Source organism: Trachurus japonicus, chromosome 24, assembly GCF_045865225.1.
Source record: "Trachurus japonicus isolate A0001 chromosome 24, Traja_1.0".
Taxonomy (NCBI): Eukaryota; Metazoa; Chordata; class Actinopteri; order Carangiformes; family Carangidae; genus Trachurus; species Trachurus japonicus.
In genome coordinates, this window is record NC_140930.1 from 6,985,033 (window position 1) to 7,004,403 (window position 19,371).

At 40.2% G+C, this 19,371-nt stretch overlaps 1 protein-coding gene across 4 annotated transcripts in view; it reads left to right on the forward strand.

The window, feature by feature from the left end:
* The window catches only part of LOC146961281 (uncharacterized), a 34,801-nt gene that overhangs the window by 5,253 nt on the left and 10,177 nt on the right, over positions 1-19,371 (forward strand). The window contains exons 2-30 of one of the 4 annotated variants that reach the window (XM_085771632.1): positions 2,036-2,251; positions 3,491-3,538; positions 4,893-5,018; positions 5,102-5,128; positions 5,619-5,684; positions 6,359-6,385; positions 6,598-8,445; positions 9,911-10,054; positions 12,222-12,440; positions 12,554-12,616; positions 13,503-13,541; positions 13,664-13,705; positions 13,811-13,885; positions 14,001-14,039; positions 14,131-14,178; positions 14,270-14,323; positions 14,469-14,516; positions 14,640-14,921; positions 15,676-15,723; positions 15,823-15,861; positions 16,043-16,075; positions 16,609-16,656; positions 16,927-16,965; positions 17,074-17,121; positions 17,198-17,245; positions 17,345-17,446; positions 17,550-17,585; positions 18,795-18,839; positions 18,945-18,971. In XM_085771632.1, the coding sequence (XP_085627758.1) occupies positions 2,036-2,251; positions 3,491-3,538; positions 4,893-5,018; positions 5,102-5,128; positions 5,619-5,684; positions 6,359-6,385; positions 6,598-8,445; positions 9,911-10,054; positions 12,222-12,440; positions 12,554-12,616; positions 13,503-13,541; positions 13,664-13,705; positions 13,811-13,885; positions 14,001-14,039; positions 14,131-14,178; positions 14,270-14,323; positions 14,469-14,516; positions 14,640-14,921; positions 15,676-15,723; positions 15,823-15,861; positions 16,043-16,075; positions 16,609-16,656; positions 16,927-16,965; positions 17,074-17,121; positions 17,198-17,245; positions 17,345-17,446; positions 17,550-17,585; positions 18,795-18,839; positions 18,945-18,971 (3,924 nt within the window). Of the gene's footprint in view, positions 1-2,035; positions 2,252-3,487; positions 3,539-4,892; positions 5,019-5,101; positions 5,133-5,618; positions 5,685-6,358; positions 6,386-6,597; positions 8,446-9,910; positions 10,055-12,221; positions 12,441-12,553; positions 12,617-13,502; positions 13,542-13,663; positions 13,706-13,810; positions 13,886-14,000; positions 14,040-14,130; positions 14,179-14,269; positions 14,324-14,468; positions 14,517-14,639; positions 14,922-15,675; positions 15,724-15,822; positions 15,862-16,042; positions 16,076-16,608; positions 16,657-16,926; positions 16,966-17,073; positions 17,122-17,197; positions 17,246-17,344; positions 17,447-17,549; positions 17,586-18,794; positions 18,840-18,944; positions 18,972-19,371 lie in introns of those variants that run through there. The other 3 variants (XM_085771633.1, XM_085771634.1, XM_085771635.1) reach the window with 3 other exon arrangements.

Below are 19,371 nucleotides of genomic sequence, written 5' to 3' on the forward strand. Positions count from 1 at the left end.
GTTCCATATTAGGACAATGCATGGCTGAGTCAGTGTTAAGACCCTGTTTGGAAAACTGTCAGAAATTTCACTGTCAACTTTCTGACCCTAAATGGTAGTTGACCCACTTTCCACAAAACTTCAGGTAACTTTAGACACTTTCCTCCTTCTGAAAATCACACCCTGTGGCATGAAATGTAACTTCATGAATATTGGGGACAGTGCTTATGTGCTGAGAAAGCTGTTCAGTAAGGCCAGATAGATGCTAACTTACTGTAGCTATAACCCTACAACATATCATGAAGAAATGTTAAACTTTTGCTATACATTTTGTGTAAAAACCACTCTGGCCTCACAAAGTATGAATAGCAGGATTCACAAAACATTTGCTGTGGTGAAATTAGCATGTTGTGTAACTCCCAAAGTGCTAACGTTAACTACAACCTACCAAAGGTAAAATAAACAGTTAGCCAACTTAGCATAGCACATTATTACAACTTCAACAATTATAAAACACATAAAATAAGTAACCCTCAGTAATACTTACAATCAACGCAACAACAAAGGAATTTACAAACGAAATAGAAGATATCTGATTAACATTTTCTTTGTTAGAGATCGTAAAACGCGGTAAGCCTGGAGTAAAAGAAAAAAGAAAAGCTGTTGCTATGGAACGCGGCAACGGTTGCTATGGTGACAAGCTTAACTGCTAGCCAGTGTTGCTGCAATCTGACTCCACCAGTCATGAAAATGACCAACACATCTTTAGCATCAGATTTTCTGTATATGGGTTTGTCTCATTGCTCTATTCAGCTTACTAGCTCGTAAGCTGTTTACAGAAAAGGGAAAAAGGAAAAAACAACAACATAATGGCTCTGATAAACAGTCTTAAATTGGCGCCAACTGCCAGTTAGCAACTAGCTTAACGTTAGTAGCAAGAGAAGTTCAACATGAACTGTTAGCCGGTAATATTATTCAGAGGAGCTGGTGGAGACCGAAGTAGAGCTTAAAAAATGGACTTACCGTCAGGTGGATGCCAACATTACAACAGATAGAGGCGGGTTTCCCTCTGTGTCGGATGGATGGGTAAGTTAGGAGAGTTTGTTTTACACAGTCTCAACTTAGTGCTAGCAAAACATCTAAGCTAACTTGGTTTGGTTTGGATTGTTTGCCGTCCCCAAACTCTGTAAACAGGCTGCAAAAGTGTGTGACAAGTGAGCAGAAGATCGTTTTCTCTCTTATTTTTACCACTCTTAACACCAAAGTGTATTTTCTTTTCCAGTCACTAGATTTACAGTACTTTGGTGTTGGCTGCCTCAAGTTGTGCTGGTAAACATGGCTGTGGCTTTGGTCTCAGTCAGAGGGATTGATATACAGTAACTCCCTCTGGTCTCAGTCACTTTGCAACATTTCAAAGCTCTGTTACATTCTTCTATTTTTTTCCCACCTCAAAATCAACAATACAAACTGTTTAAAATGTATTTATTGTATTTATTGTTTTTTTTTCTATTTTGCCAAATCAACATCGTAATGAAATAACAGTTTAATAGGTCCACAATGTTAAAACTGACATTGTTCAATATAGTATAAAACCTCCTTACACAGAGATTATAATGTTGAGTTTTTGTTAAAATGTAGTCAGAGAGGTATTGACTCACTTGATGGTCAGTTTGGAGCATGCAGTTATTAGTAGTGTTGACCTGTAGACTACTGCATTATACTAAGCTGTGCCTCCAATATTATTTGCATGTATTCAAAGGTGAAGTTGTATTTTTTGCATACAACTTAATATGTAAATTACAGAATATTGGAAACAGCTCTTAGCATAATGATGCAGTACAATATAACAGCAGTTATTAAGCACAACTTCCATTACAAGGTGTACCTACTAAACTGGCATCTTAACACATCCATAGCTCCTCTACAGCTACTACTACTACCAAAGGCAGCCAGCAGTGTGAATGTGTGAAAATATATTTATTATGAGCTCTTATACTGAAGGCCAGATATATAATGCATTGTATCTGACTGTGGTTTCTCTCATTGTACCCCTCAGCACGGTCGTCGACCACCACCACGACCATGGTCATCGACAGCAAGAATGGAGACGCCGGGTCACCGTCTGCACGGAGCTCCAAGAAAACCTTCACAGATGACCTCTACTCCACGTTCAGCTCCCCGCTGGCCTGGATCTTAGTCCTGGCTCTCGTCATTACATGGTCTTGTGTTTTTGTCATCATGTTTGATCTGACGGACTACAACACCATTTCAGGTATGTAGAGGTGTTGGTGGTTCTACCTCAATGTCACCTGTTGTTAGCTGCTCAGGTTCACATTTACTGTAGGGATGTATTCAATGGCTCTGAGTCTGTTGAGGCTCCAGAGGGGACTGTGGTTCACAATGCATGTGGCTGCTGGATAACTTCTGTTTTTGAGGGTTAAAACAAGTTTAACTTCCTACTTTCCCAGTCAAGCCACCAATGTGCTGCATATGGTGCCACCTAGAGTTTTTAAGTTGAAATCGTATTGCTTTGTTTACATAGTCCTGTTCTATTATCAGTTTTTGTCTGATAAATCCAGTGTTGGATAAGATCAGTAGTTTGATGCCAGATGTCTTGCTGGCTGGGTTTATGGTGGAGAGATGGCAAACTGTCTCTCAGAGATAGAGCTGATCAAACAGTGCCAACAGGAACAAACTGAGAAGGTGTTGTAATCTAATGCCACATTTATATAGTCAGCAATCTGACGAGTCAACTGCAAGTGGATTTGCCGGTTAATTTAATGACAATTATGCCTGGACAGTTGTCATGTGAGCAGAAAGACTGACCTAAATCCTCAACATGGATAATGTGTTAGATGTATTATTATAAATGTTGTCTTTTTTTGTCTTTCTCTTCTTTCCTTTCCCTCATTTTCCTGTTTGTTTCTGTACAACACATCACCGATATAAAACTCTACTAATGTTACTTGTTCACATGTTTTTCCGTAACAGTGACATGACCAAGTTGCAAGCATTGGTTCCATCTCTCCTCATACCATTAAAACAAACAATGCTTCCAACATTTCATTAATTTCTGTTGTGTTCAACCTCTAATTAGTATTCTGTTTTTCTAACCCTAACATGAACATTTTTCATTTCCCAAATTATTCCATTAGACATTCACCAAATAAAATAGAAAAAGAACCCATGAAGAAAGTTGAATAACCTTGCAAGTGTGAAACACATCATCCCATTTCTCCTAGACTACGATAGTGCTGATGAAGTATCTTCCTTATCCATAATGTCATCTTGAACAAGAGGACAAATCAGTGTATTCACTCATTTTTAGGAGAAGTCTAATTCCTCTTTTGTTCTTTCCGTCCCAGTATTCATTCATATTAATGGTCTGTTGCCAGGTCACCATCATCCCACCATCACTCACAGAAACTTTATCTCCCTCCACCACTGCCTTTTCTCTCCTCTTTCTGCCTAATGACGTTGCTTATTGCCACTGTGTTTCTCATCCAACCAGGTCCCCCTCCTGCTGTCAGGAAGGTTTTAAAGGATTCAGGGCGTAGAGGCAAGGCACCTTACCTGATACTAACTCCTCAGACCAGAAGCTCTTTGCTGATAAAACTACTAACAACCTAACATTGACTGCTAATAGTAGCTATCAATGTTACAGAGTCCTTCACAGCCAGGTCTGTAGCTGAGCTCAAGCTGCTTTCTGTCGGGTACTCACTCACTTCATGCTTGATGACGTCATTATTCTTAGTGTCCAGGGTTATACAGTAGTACAGTAGTTTATAATTTACCTTGTAGAGTTGTGTATTTGTTTCCTGCATATTTCTGTGTGAAACTCTGGTTCAAATATTTTGAAACACCAAAACAAGTTGTTTTTTTTCCTCCTGAAAACCTGATAAACTTCGTTTTGAATATTTGAACTTCAGGTGAGCTTTATGTAACAAATATTTATTGTTCTAATCCCAAATAGGTAAATCAAGCTCCTCTGAAATCTCTATGTCTTTGAGTGTTTAAATGTTTTATGTTTTGAAAATATAGTTTTATAATTCCCAATAGTTACTTAGACTGTTTGGCATTTTTGTAGACTTGGTTGCATTCAAGGCTTATATACTGTCTGCAAAAAAAAGGTTTTTGCACACCCATAGCTATAATAGAGAGCTAATATTTCCACAGGTTGAGAGTTTCTCAGTCGTTAATTTTAGTTTCAGATCTATGCGACAGCATTGATTTAAAATAAATCATGTTTTGATTGTGTCTGCTATGGGAACTCTGGCCCTCCTTCATCAGACTGACTTGGAAACATCTGCATCAGCTTCAGGCTGATTCATTTGTTTAAATATAACTTTCTGTAAATTAATAGAAACAATTGAATTTACAAACATGTTTTAAGTCAATGAATGAGGGTCCATGTATTTTTTTGTTAAAGGGATAGTTCAACATTTTTGGCAAATTGGTCCATTGCCATAATCCCTTTTGGGAAATCCCATTAGCCTCCGTAGCATAGCTCTGAGCAGCTCGCGGCTCTGCTCCGCCGCTCTGGATTATGGGCCAAAATGTTGAACTATCCCTTTAAATGCTCTTTGCATATCAATGTGCCATGTACAAGGCTTCATGCAGTGGTTAAACTGAAAGGTGGGCTGCTACTGCTTTTAATAGGACACTGATTAGTTCCTGAAACCCTCATTTCAGCTTTTTGGGTTTAGTTGTTGCTGCCCCCACTTCAGCTTAACTTCTATGTTTTTGAGTACGAGCTTTGTCTGCACAGGGGAAATGTAAATGTGAAAGGTAAGAAGCTTTTACTGAAAATATGTCTGTTTGGTTTGGTCAAGAACAACCAGGGAAAACAAGTTCAATCACAGGGAAATGAGAAACTGAATCCGTCTCTTGTGTTCATGTCCCTGCTCCACCAGGAAGCCTCACTAAGATCGGCTCAGACCCCGTGCAGGCGGTGAACGATGTCCTGGAGGAATCGGCCAATGTGGTCAGTGTAGTATTTAAATTTGCAGCCAGCCTGATTGCCCCAGAAGAAGATGAAGGTACAGTCTCTCTACAAAGATTTAATTTCATCATATATTGGAATACAGGTGTTTCATACTGATTTCTCTCTCCTCTCCTCTAGGAAATCTATACGCAGTGAGAAAAAAAGGTTTGTACCACTGTGTTGCTTTTTGATTATTTTTGTCCTTTTGCATTGTTCATACAGCTGCCACTGCTCACTGCTTTTTCAATGTGTTGTTCATGCTGCACTTCATTACATGTGCTGTTCTTTATATAAATATAGTATTTCAAAATAAACACCTCGAAATGTATTTTTCCACAGTTATAGATCTGGTTTATTATGTAAAAGTTTATCTCAAGGTCAAGTTCTGATTTAAAAACTGGATGGACAGCACATGTACTGCAACTTTTCATGACATGAGTATGAGAATCTTTCTATTTTGATTTATAAAACTTTTTGAAAAAACAAAGAAAAAGGTTTTATAGATGAAATAGTTGAAGATTGATGGATAATGATGCCACTGCAGCTCTACAGAGAATCTGTGGCTGAGGGACTCTAGAGAGAGAGACCACATGGCCAGATGGTTATTGTCATGGTGGTAGCTTTAAACTGACTTTATGTATGAACCATCTCAAAGATTCAAGATGGGTGGAGGAGGAGGAGGAGGAGAAGGTGGAGGAGGTGAAGATTAAGAAAGCAAAAGGTACAACATCTACAATGTTTTGTGAGAATGTGTAGATTAACTCTACAGATGATAACTGATGGTTCCCCTCCCTGTAACAGCGGACTAATGAAGGCAACAAACAGGAAACCACATGTATTTATTATCTTTATTAGTTAACAAAAGATTCTGTTTGTAACTAACTGTCTCTGCTATGACGGCTGCCATTAACCAAGCACAAAGATTTTTTAACACAGGACTTTTCAGTTTTTTGTTAAAAATTCTTTGCTCTGTTTAACAGCGCTTGGGAAATACTTACAAAAAAGTGAAATTTTTGGTAACCCTTCAATTTACAGGCCTTTAATTACGTGATAATGTCAAGAAATAGCCAAGAAATAACAAGTCATTGCATAGTAATGTCAAGAAATAGCCTAGAAATAACGTTCCTAGCAATTGACCATTATTTCTAGGCTATTTCTAGACATTTTGATGCAATTACTTGTTAATTCTTGGCTATTTCTTGACATTATCACGTAATCAATGGCCTGTAAATTAACCAAACTTTCATAGGGGGGTCTAATAATTTCGTCCTCAACCATATATAAAACCTATAATGCTTTGTATGTGAATATTTATCTAATCTGTAGTATGTTTCATCAAGTTAAATCTGTGTTTTTGTCCCTTCATGCTTCTGAGTTTCCATTTTTGTATTCTAGGAGAATTTCTACCGTCTCGAAGTAAAGGTCTGTCCCTTTCATGTTTTACTTTTATGTACATTTTAGCTTGACTGCTTATAATCTATCATGATAATGGTTCATCTACCACAGATCTTAGTTAACCCTTAACCTCACTTTAGTTTTATTTATAGTCTTATTTACAAACAGGCCGATCTCTTAAACATCCAATGAGGAGATTTGATCTCTAACATGGACATGATTTTTTTTTTTTTTTACAGTAATAGAGATGCAAGTAAAGAAGAAAAAACCAGTGGCTGAAGTTGTAGAGGAGGAGGAAGAGGAGGAGGAGGAGGAGGAGGAGGAGGGAGACAAAGAAGAGGCTGCTGAGGAGGAGGAGGAGGAGGAATATGCAGAAGAGGGGGAAGAACTAGAGGAGGAAGAGGAGTATGAAGAGGAGGAGGAGTATGAGGATGAAGAATATGAGGAGGAGGAGGAGGAGGAGGAGGAAGAAGAAGGAGTGGAGGAAGAGGAGGGAGTGGAGGAGGAGGAGGAAGGAGGAGTTGAAGATGAGGAGGAAGAAGAAGAAGAAGAGGGAGCGGCTGCTGTGGAGGAGGAGGAGGAGGAGGCAGATGAAGAAGAAGATGAACTTGAATTGAAAGAGGAGGCAGCAGCGGAGGTGGACGAAGACGATGATGATGAAGATGATGATGATGAGGAAGAGAAGGAAGACGCTGCTGAGGATGAGGATGAGGAGGATGATGAAGATGAGGCTGATGATGATGATGACGATGATGATGTGAAAGAGTCCACTGAGGAACCTGCAGCTGCTGTTGATGAAGAGGACGATGATGATGATGAAGATGAAGACGAGGATGATGATGAAGTTTCTCCTAAACCCGTTTCCTCCTCTGACGACGAAGAGTCGGCGGTTTCTCCCGACTCCGACTCGGACGAACCCGTCGACGTCGAGGACAGCGATGAAGACGACGACGTCGCTCTGCCCGATGAAGACGACGACGACGAGAAAGACGAAGAAGAACACGATGAAGATGAGGATGAAGATGAGGATGAAGGCGACGATGCCTTCACTGACTCCTCGGACGTCGGCGACTCTGAGCTTCTCTCCAGCGACGAGGAAGAGGAGGAGAAGGACGACGACGACGATGAAGACGACAGACTAGCTGAGGGCGTCGCAACTTCTGATAGCGACGGCGTCATTGCAGCAGACAGCGATGATGAAGATCTGGAGCTCGAACTTCCTCCCGTTGCCATAGCTACTGAGGATGAGGAGGAAGACGACGATGATATTGACGATCATAAACTCGCTGAGGAAGAGGAGGAGGATGAAGAGGAGGAGCTTCTTCCTCCTCCTCTGTCTGCTGAGGAAGACGACGACCACAGAGATCTGGACGACGACGACGATATCAAAGCTCCTGAAGACACTGATGAAGATGATGATGATGAGGAGGAGGAGGATGATGATGATGATGATGATGAAGATGAACACATCTCCGTCGCCTCCTCCGACCACTTCGCAGACGATGAAGACGAGGAGGAGGAGGAGGAGGAGGACAGCGACCTCGACCTCGGCAAAGACTTCCACATCGACCTCGACCTCGACGATGATCACGACAAACTCGATGATGTCGTTGAGAAGGATTTAGATGATGATGACGACGATGAAGACGAGAAGGAAGATGGCGTCCGTCCTGCTGACAGCACCGACAGCGGAGTCCTAGGCGACGAAGACGACGGAGAAGACGACGTCGTTGTTACTCTTAAAACCGATGACGACGACGGCGACGATGAATCTGTGGGAGAGACGGTTTTCAGCAGCGACGTCTCCTACGACACGTCGGACAAAGGCGATGATGATGATGATGATGATGACGATGATGACGATGATGATGATAAATACGATGAAGATCTCGATACCAGCTCCTTTGAGTTCACCTTCGAGCTGGACGAAGACCTCAAAGACGCGCTGGTCGACATCGACAGAGACGACGAAGATGAACTCAAACATGAAATCACACCAGAGTCGTTAGCTGGCGTGGACGATGATGATGATGATGATGATAAGGGAGATGATGATGATGAAGATGATGACGACATCTTGATCGCAGGTAAAGTCTCATCTCACTGTGAGTTATAGGACGAATCGCCTTGTTGTTTACAGCTACTTCCGGGTAGAAAACCAGCATGAGAACAATAGTGACGGACGAGAGTTTCGCTATATATATCTACTTTTTCATGTTACTATATCACCGTTTAGACTAATCTGATGTTTGTTAAGTTTATAAAACCAGTGATTGGACAAACATTACTATTTACGTGTGCACATTTTTGTAATTAGTCATGGTTATCATAGATTAGCCGGGCTAACGGTTAGCTACCTGTTGAACTTTAATAACTCAGTGACTCAATAAACGGTCCATGAAAAAATATTTTCTCCAGCAGATATCTGAGTTACAACATGATTGAGCTAACTGGAGTAGTTTCATGTCGTGTCCGACAACGGGAGGGTTTTAACAGCTGACGTCCTGGTGTTAGCTTAGCTACCGCCGTTAGCTGTCCCTGTCAGCTGCAGCCACTGATGCTTTCTAGACACTGTGATTCCCCCAAACTGAATAAATACAACACATAGCAACACAAAACACACACACAGAAATAGTAATGTTTCTTCAATCATTTCAGATTTGTCTAAACGGTGATAGGGCGTGACAAATATGATATATTGTATATAGCTAAACTCTCGTTCGTTACTATTGATCTCATTCAAATTACGTGCTGGTTTTCTACCCGGAAGTAGAATGTAAACAACAAGGCGATTCGGTCTATAGCACAGTCTTACTGTACAGGCTTCTGATTGGCTGTCAGGGTTTCCATTCAAATGATCCTTTTTTATAATCAATACTAGAATAATTTTACTTTCAATTCTCTTTTTACTCTGATGGTTTACCATCGTTCACATGTTCATTCACAGAATTCACCGTTCTCATCCATTCATCTGTCAGTTACAACTGAATCACACAGCAATACACCGCAGCTCCACAAACACTACAGATAAAACAGATACAGATAAAGATGATCGGTCCTCCCTCAACAATACAGAAGATGAAATTTACAAAATGCAAAAGTAAGAACTAAACTCCCTAGAACAGGAATGCTGAGGTGCACATGTCTGATACTAAAACAAAAAACACCAATACAAAAGGGTTAAAAAGGGTAAAAAAAGGGGGGAAATGGACATAAGACATGGCGTTAGAAAAACGATTGTTGAACCGGTGACATACCTCATCCATCTTTTCAAAAACAGGCCTTGTTCAAGTTTTATGGCAAAAGTCATTCTTTCCATCTTGTCATAAATGATGTTAATCCACTCATCCACTGTAGGTTTTCCATGTTATAATAATAGATCAATATCAATGATATATTATAGAAAAATAAAAATGTGGATATGCAGTGTTCTGTGTTGTACATATGTCATATATTGATGTTTTATGATAGTTTAATGATTAATTAGCAATATAAGGAAACGTTTGACATTTACACTGTACTTTGTGTGTGTGTGTGTGTGTGTGTGTGTAGCCACCACTGCAGCAGCCCTCTCTGTCCAGGAGGAGGCAGTAAAGGCCGAGGCAGATGACGATGACGACGATGAGGATGATGATGATGAGCTCAGTCAGACTGATGATGAAGATCAGAGCGTGGAGGCTGAAGCAGCAGAAATCCGTGAGTTTCAGCTCCACCGTTGTTTCTGTGTTTTACACAACATGAGATACAGATAAAGATGTAAAGATACTGAGTAATTCTACAGGATCTTTCTGCAGTGTTCGCTGTTTCATGGACTTTTTATACATTAAACCTCGTTTCATACACTATCAAATCATTTTCAGAAGCATCACTCAAATCTATAAGAGCTTTAACTTATGTAGCACACATTATCAATTGTTTTCCACAGTTATATTCAACAGAACAGATTTAACTGATTTTAACTTTTCATTTTTCTTTTGTATACGACAGAGTTTAGTTCAGTTACAGTGTCGTGCAAAAGTTCGGGCCCCCTCTGGTCCAAATGTCTGTTAATGTGAACAGTTAAAGCAAGTGGAAGATGAAATGATCTCCAAAAGGTAGAAAGTTACACATGACACATTCCCTTCCCACATTCCTAGAGCTCTACACACAGTCTCAACCGTATCCACCGCCGCCGCCGCCGCCACTGCAGCCCGTGATGCAGCCTCAACCACAACCAGCTGCAGCAGGTGAAGGCATCAAGTTACAGATGACTCCATTCCCTTTACATTTTAAACTATGTATATATATATTTGTTTTATTTTCATCTTTTACATTTTCAAAATGACAGAAAAGGAAAAGGTTTGCCCCCCCTGCATAGTTAGTAGCTAGTAACCGTGTAAATAGTAAATATCTTGCCTGATACCTTTGTCAAAGTTTGTTTTGTTTCTCTTTTTCACTGTAAAACTGTAGAAAACTAAAATAATACTCGAGACTCACTATTTATTATTATTATTTATTTAGTTTTTGGTCATTTGAATAATAAGTCACTTATAGGACGATGCAGCTGCTGCTACCTTGCACATGTTTTAACTGTTTATTTGTTATTTGCACATTGTTAGTTGGGCTTTTTTTGGCCGCTGGACCATATTGATACTGATATTTGACATTAGTCACTATTTTTTTGTTAGAATTGTGTTGTGTTTTTTGTGCGTATTCTCTCCTTCTTTTCTCTTATCACAACGGCGCTGCAACTGGAACTGGAATTTCCTGAGGCGACTTCCCCAAGGGATCAATAAAGTCTTTATCTATCTTTATCCATCTTCATGTTTAACTTCATGCCTTTTGGAGATCATTTCATCTTCCACTTGCTTTAACTGTGTTCACATTAACAGACATTTTGACCAGGGGTGCCCAAACGTTTGCATGACACCGTTTCCATCCGCCATCAGAGTCTGGAGCTTCTTGAAAACACGTTAGAGTTAAAGGGATAGTTCACCCTAGAATGATATTTCGCTCATTATCTACTCACCCTCATGTGGACTAAGGGCTGGAAGAAGTTTCAGAGTCCTCCGTCCCTTCTCTGAGTTACAGGGGGTCTTGTCGTAGCAGTGCATGTCCATATAACGGTTGTAAAGGGACACCAGAGCTCTTCGTAAAAAAACACACACAAAAAAACATCCAAATACCTCCATGATGCTCGTATGTAATGTCCGTCTTGTGCTGAAGCCCCAAATTGCGTAATTGTCCCGAAAAAAATTAAATAAGTCTATATTTTAAGCTTGTTTGTAGCGGAAGCTTCTCGAAGCTCCTCTTCCTGGTCCGTCCAAATCTCGCGTGATTCGCAGTAACCGCACTGACGCCGGCGCAAATCACGCGAGATTTGGACGGACCAGGAAGAGGAGCTTCGAGAAGCTTCCGCTACAAACAAGCTTAAAATATAGACTTATTTAATTTTTTTCGGGACAATTACGCAATTTGGGGCTTCAGCACAAGACGGACATTACATACGAGCAGCATGGAGGTATTTGGATGTTTTTTTGTGTGTGTTTTTTTACGAAGAGCTCTGGTGTCCCTTTACAACCGTTATATGGACATGCACTGCTATGCCGAGACCCCCTGTAACTCAGAGAAGGGACGGAGGACTCTGAAACTTCTTCCAGCCCTTAGTCAACATGAGGGTGAGTAGATAATGAGCGAAATATCATTCTAGGGTGAACTATCCCTTTAACGTGAAACACAAAAAAATCATTTGTTCCTCCTGAACGACAGAGAAATATAAACTCATTATGAAAACTGAGCTGCTGCTAATTCATTTCATCCACAGCTGTGAGTGAATCAGATATTAATAAATACTAATCCATGTTGCTGCTGCTTTCACCCTCAGTTTCCAGTCACCCTGCTGCTCTGGAGGATGATGATGATGATGATGATGATGATGATGATGAGGGAGACGACGAAGAGCCGGCGGCGGCTGAGACTCATAAATCTGTGGATGAGCCGGAGGATAAGAAAGAGGAGTACGACGAAGACGACGACGACGAGGAGAAGGCGACGGTGGACGTGATCAAGCCTCTGTCTGAACCGGAGGAGGAAGCAGCCGCCGGTCAGAGACTCCACATGTTTTATATTATTATTATTATTATTATTATTAATCATCATAATAGCGTGTGAATTCAGTGTGAGAGTTGAAGTGTCTGTGATTCTCTGTGGTTTCAGTTTGTTCCTGTGTGAACGAGGCCAAGAGCAAAGAGTCTGTGACCAAGACCTCAGAGAAGAAAGGTCTGAAAAACTCACACCACATGTTCATCACAGTCAGTGGAGAGATTTAACTCTTTAATCTCATGTTAGACACTAATGAAACAGAGACCCAGAGATGCCAGCAGATTAAAACAGGTGTTTATTATAAGAATGAAAGTAAAGTCATTCAGTCATTTAAACAAAATTAGGTTAAAGAGTTGTTTTCTGTGATTTTCCTGCACTTTTCAAATATAATATCCACAATAAGGGACTTTATATGTGACAGAGACAATAATATGGATCAGAGGGCTTTGATTAGTGAAAACTGTTTAAATTTACATGACACCTTAACTTGCATAACGTAGCATTACTTATAGATTAATAGATTACTTGTAGATTTTATTGATTTTTATCGGACAAAACATAGACAACATACAAGTGCTCTCTGTATTCACAAAGAAATAGAAACAGAAACAAACCACCATCCAAACCCCCCGACTGTGCATCAGTCATCCTATACACATACTGAACATACAGTGCCTTCTCTCATCCATGTATAGTGAAAGTAACAACAACAACAAAAAAAATACAGTATATATATATATATACAAGTAGATAGTCAAATAAGATCAAAACAAAAGCAGTGAACGTAACATTACTTAATTATAATCACATCACAATCTAGATGTGTAGAAAACAGGCCTGGGCTTCGTACAGTTTATTTTTATTTTGTATTTTTAGTTTTACACCTGTTGCATCCAGATTAATTTCAGTAGCAGAAAGGTTGGACTCAAGATTTTCTCTTTGAATGATCTTTTATATCTTCTGATACTGGTAGAATATGAACTTCAGGTTGGTTGAAAAACAAAAACAGGCCTGTGTCTGTGTCCTGCTGCCTGTCTGTTGTAACTTTGAGTCTGTGTTTCAGAGGGTCCCAGGAGAGTTTCAGCTGTGAGGAGGAAGAAAGGTGACGACACAGACCTTTAGAGACACCAGACAAGAATACAAATATGAATCAACAGTGTCACTTTCATAATGATAATGAAAAGTTTGATTAAGCTTTTACTTTGTTATTTTTTTCAATTTTAGACCCTGAAACTGGGAAGACAGAGGAGAAGGCACCAAGGAAAGGTAACACTGAACTCTACAGAACCCCACGACTATAAATGTGTTAATCAATATTTAACAATAAATAATAAATAAATGAGAATCTGTGTGTGTGTGTGTTGTATTCAGGTCTGCCCAGGATGCCAGGTCTGCAGCCCAAGGTCAAGAGGGTCCGAACTACTACTAGGTTTCCTATGTTCAGAGGTACTGACACTCATTGTGACGATAATGTGAATGTTGAACCTGACACATTTTCACTGTTTCTGTCACAATTTTGCACATTTTTAATGAATGATTTCTATTTTAATTCAACAATAAGAAACCAAGAGAGAGGAGAAGACCAAGACACCCAAAGCAGGTCATTAGCTTTTCTTATTATTACTCATTCTGTGATGAAAGTACATACTGTACTGTATGAGCACATGAGTCTGACTTGTTTTCATTGACAGAGCCAGTGACCAAAAAACAAGAGGACGCTCCAGAATCTGGACAGGAAGGTGAATAATTTAAAAGAAATGGGAGGAAAAATATGTGATAACTTTGTTGCACTGAAACCAAACTGTGCGTTTCTTTTTCTGTGTGTTTCAGTTGGGCCCTGCAGACCTGCACCGGTCTACTGCCCCTCCCCGCCCGGCTGGTACGGTAAGTGGCAAAGAAGATGGAGGCAGTTGGAAAAAAAACTGATTTCTGTAAATAGAGATGTTAAAATGTGGCATGAAGTTTGTAAAGAAACAGATTTCTATAATTAATCCTGTTAAAATGTGACACAAACTCTTTCATCCTTCAGTTCATCACATCGTCACAGACAACCCGTACCCTCCTCCCACCATGTCAGGTATTTATCAGTGATACAACGTCACTAAAAGACTCCATGTAGTTTTATTGTCAATCAATATGATCGTATACTTCCTCCGTTTCTCCTGATAATAAATAAAAATATATCGTTTCGTATTTTCAGCTCCGTCCGCTCCTGTTCTGACCGTCCACCCCGGAGCGCCACAGATGCATCCTGTTTACCAGCAGCAGCCTCCGCCTGCACCGGGGCAGCCGCCGCTCTACGCACAGTATCAACCGTATCCACAACCGTATCCGCCGCCACCACCACCGCAGCCGGCGACGCAGCCTCAACCAGAACCAGCTGCAGCAGCTGAACCGGTCCCGGCCGACGCCCCCGAACCAGCGGCTCCTGAGGTCCAGACTCCAGCTGCTGAAGCTCAGCCGGCTGCAGCTGTGGCGCACGGTGAGGAAGAGTGTGGTAGTTTATTTGAAAACATTTTTTTACACATACAAGATCATAACATAAAAGGTAAAGGGATAGTTCAACATTTTGGCAAATTCTCCTCTCACCATAATCCCTATAGTCATAGCAGTAGGAGACGTGAGCTGCTCAGTGAACACAATGGAGGTGAACGGTGCAGGTCCCCTGTCCCTCATCAAACTCATCAAATACACAATCCAACAACTCCACAACGCTCTGGTGGACAAGTTGTGACCTGCACATTCACCACGCTATGAGATAATCATGTATAATTATGTAACATTACGACACATGAAGCAAATATTCTGAACTACTTTGTGCTTTTGAAATCCCTCCGCCCAGCAGCCGTGTCTGAATGTAGTTCCGGCTGCATTTGCCTCTGAAACAACTCTGTCTCTAATGTTACATGATTATCTCATAGCGTAGTGAATGTGCAGGTCACAACTTGTCCACCAGAGCGTTGTGGAGTTGTTGGATTGTGTATTTGACGAGTTTGATGAAGGACAGGGGACCTGTACTGTTTACCTCCATTGTGTTCACTGAGCAGCTCACGTCTCTGCCCCGCCGATCTCAAAACAACATGCACCGATAATCAAAGGTGATGAACCTACTGCTATGACTGTAGGGATTATGGTGAGAGGAGGATTTGCAAAAATGTTGAACTATCCCTTTATTGATAACAAATGTAGATATGAATGAATCACTGAGGTATAAAAATGTTAAACTCTCATTAAAGACGCTGTGACTGTGGAGGAAGAAGTGAAGGCTGCTCCTGCAAAGAAAGGTACGTGTGATGTGATTACTTAATAATTAAAAACATAAATATTTTTCTCTTAATTGCTGCAGTGAATGACACAGTAATTAATATGTGACAATTTTGCAGCTGCAAAGAAGAAAACAAAGAGTGCTGATTCAGACAAAGGTGCCGTACGAGTCCCCTCACACACTAAATGCTAAATTTGTCAGCTAACTGGAATATTCCCTGTAACTAACTCCAGCTGCAGCACTTAGCGCTGATGTACAATGACATAGTGTGCTGTATGAATGTATTCATTATGGAAAATTAACTCTGCATGGCCATTTCACTCCAATTATCCCCTCAGAGGCAGCAGCGGTCAAAGACAAAACAAAGAAAGGTAATTTATGTTTACAGGCGGCTAATTTGGTGTTTTTACTGCTTCACACTCTAACAGTGTTGTTATTGTTGGTGTTGTTGTTGTCAATGACATAGGCAGAAAATTGGAGCTTTTGCTTTGCTATAAACAGTCACACAGATTTACACATGAGTGAGTCGGATATGAAAAACATGAATCAACACATTTGCCAAGTTTAGATGCTGCGAAGTCAAAGCAGCCACTGAAAAGAAAGGTCAGTCATTAACTAACGATCCCATACAGTATAAAGGTAGATGTTTGTGTTAAAGCTCCATACAGTATAAAGGTAGATGTTTGTGTTAAAGCTCCATACAGTATAAAGGTAGATGTTTGTGTTAAAGCTCCATACAGTATAAAGGTAGATGTCCATGTGTAGTGTGATAAAAAGCAGCTTCAGGCTCTATTGACATTATTATTATTATTCTTTATGTTTAAAATCTGGGTATGGGACCTTTAACTATGGATCTACATGTCTTGATGAATAAAATGAACTCATTATGTATTTGTTTTGGCAGAATCGGCTCCAAAAGAAGAGAAAATCAAAAGTCCTCCAGCGAAGAAAGGTGATGGCCCCTAAACATAAATAATAAACAGGAGAACACCTAAACTAAACAAATAATAAACTCACAGAATACTAACAAAATCTTATGATTAAATCAAACAAATAAATTCATAATAGCCAAATCTAAATACTAACTAAACTCAATATGAAACTAAACAACACTAAATACTAACAATAGATAAAATAGCTCCAACATCTTTGTAGAATATGAAGCTCATTAATTGTGATAAAAACAAGATTGATATGTGGTTGTGTGAATTTATTTCCACAGAGTCAGCTGTGAAGGAGAAAACCAAAACTGCAAAGAAAGGTGAAAACCCATTAAAAAGAATCTCTGTCTTTAAAGTGAAGCTCGTCACCTTTTTACAAAGAAAAGAGTTTATTCAGGCTGCTAATCACAGGTGTGTTGTTCTTTCAGAGTCTGCAGCTGCTCAACAGAAGAGGAAACCGTCCTCTGAGAAGAAAGGTGACTCCTCACTCTCAGGTTCACAGTTACATTAAAGTCAATCACCACCGGAAACTAATCACTCTGCTCCTCTCAGACGCTCCAGCTGCCAAGAGCAAAACCAAAACACCTTCATCCAAGAAAGGTGAGACCATCGACTTGACATTTCAACTGTGTCGTCTTTTTTTTTTCATGTAAAATCCCCAAAATATTAAATCCATGAGTGAATGTGTGTGTGAACCAGAACCAGAACCAGAACCACGTCCTCAGCCGCTCAGACTGAAGTCGAGACTCGAGGCCGTGAAGAGGACGAACGCGACGTCTCCGGCCAAAGAGGAGAAACCAGGTGAGTAACGGTTTACCTGCAGCATCCAGGATCTCACAGCCGCACACTCACTGGTTTTAATGTTTAATGTTTGTTTTTAATGTCTTCTTTTTCTTCTTTTCAGCCAAGTCGAGAGCAAAATCTGTGGCAGACAAGAAAAGTAAGTTTATGTTTCAGTCTGTGTTTCATTGTTTGTTTTAAATCCGTGTTATGTTGCTGCTTTTCATGTGGGATCATATTTTCGTCCACCTAAATGAGACGTTGTGGAGTTTAAATCCTCATAATCTCAAGACACTGCTCTTATCTTTAAAGGAGACATATTATGTCCCTTTTCCACAAATTAAAATAGTTCCCAGGTGTCTTAAAGACATGTCTGTAACATACAATGTAACATACAACAAAATACCCCAAGGATCAAACATCACAGCTCTTTTCATCTGCTTAAAACAGCCCTGTTCAGAACGGCTGGTTTCAGTGTCTGTCCCTTTAAATGCAAATGAGTCACAGGTAGGGGTGGGGTTATGCAAATTCAAAAACTAATGACATCATTGGATGGCAACCAAGGGAACAACTCGTAAAACCACATGGATTTCAACCTCAGGAGCCTGAAAATGACTGATATTTTTGTCAATTCTCACATTTTGAAGGCCAAAAGGCAAGACAAACACCCAAATATATGTTAAAGAGCCTTCAAAAAGTGATATTTCCACAATATGTCCCCTTTAAAGTAGCTCAACATCTGGAGGAAGATTTCATTGATTTATAGTTAGATAAACAGAAGGTACAAAATACCACTGTAACAATAATTGTGGTGTTACAGGTGGTTATGGGCTGCAATATTTTGTGTTGTTGCTCAGCTAAGCTAAGATACTGCTTCCTTAATCGTCTCAGTTGTTTTCAAAAACAGGAAACATAGTAAAATCATTAATTTAGAATGAAAATATAACCCCACAAAGTCAATTAAAAGGCAGCATGGTTCTATAATTGCATAAATAAAGAGTAAAAATTCAGTGATAAGTGATTTCTAAATATTCCGATCTGAAACTCGAGACATTAAAGCGTCTGACAGAGAAGTTTTGCTCGACTTCCTCCGGCTCCAGAGGGGATCAGTCCCCAGACGAGCTGATGTGTCACTGACGTCTCTTCAGAGGAACTCACACCTCTTGAAAAACACCGGGGCAGATTATGTGATTAAACAGACTGTTTTCTGCATGATGAAGTTCTAATTAGAGACACGTCAGGCTGTGTTACACCGAGAGGGGGGATGATATCACAAGCATATTAGATGTAGCTACACCACAGTGATGCAGAGCGATGTGTGGTGGATGTGTCGTCGTCGACGGTAACGGGGCCGTCTCTGCTGTTCCAGGCAAAGCTGACAAGGCTGAGAGGAAATCCGTGACAGAGGCTCGAGGTACGGATTCACCAGCAGGAAGCGAATCATCTGTGCTGCTGCGTTCGTGTGTCATTGATGAGTTCATGTCTCTTTTTTTTTTTTTTGCCTCCTCTCACATTGTAGATAAAAAGAAACAACCTCCACAGACGAGTACGTATGAGGACGTTACTGATCTGCAGCTGTAATGATGATGATGCTGAAATAATGATTAACACGTCTGTGAGCTCAGAGTTCATCCAGGAGGCTTCGTCAGGTCTGAGGACACCTTGTCTGTTGTTACCTGAGGGACGTTAGGGTCACATGGTCAGAGCAACACACAGTTAGTGACTAAACCGTTTGATAAACTTAACATGTGGCATCTGGTTTCACAAAAACAGACGTTGATTGATCGTCAGACATCTAAATTCTTCCACTGAACAAAACCAGACTGTGGTGTCATGGATTCTGGGAATTAAATTAGTCGAGTCAAGTTAATTTTATTTCTAAAGCGCCGATTTGAAACAGAAATTATACATCTATAAATAGACCTTCTCTTTATAATAGTATAAAG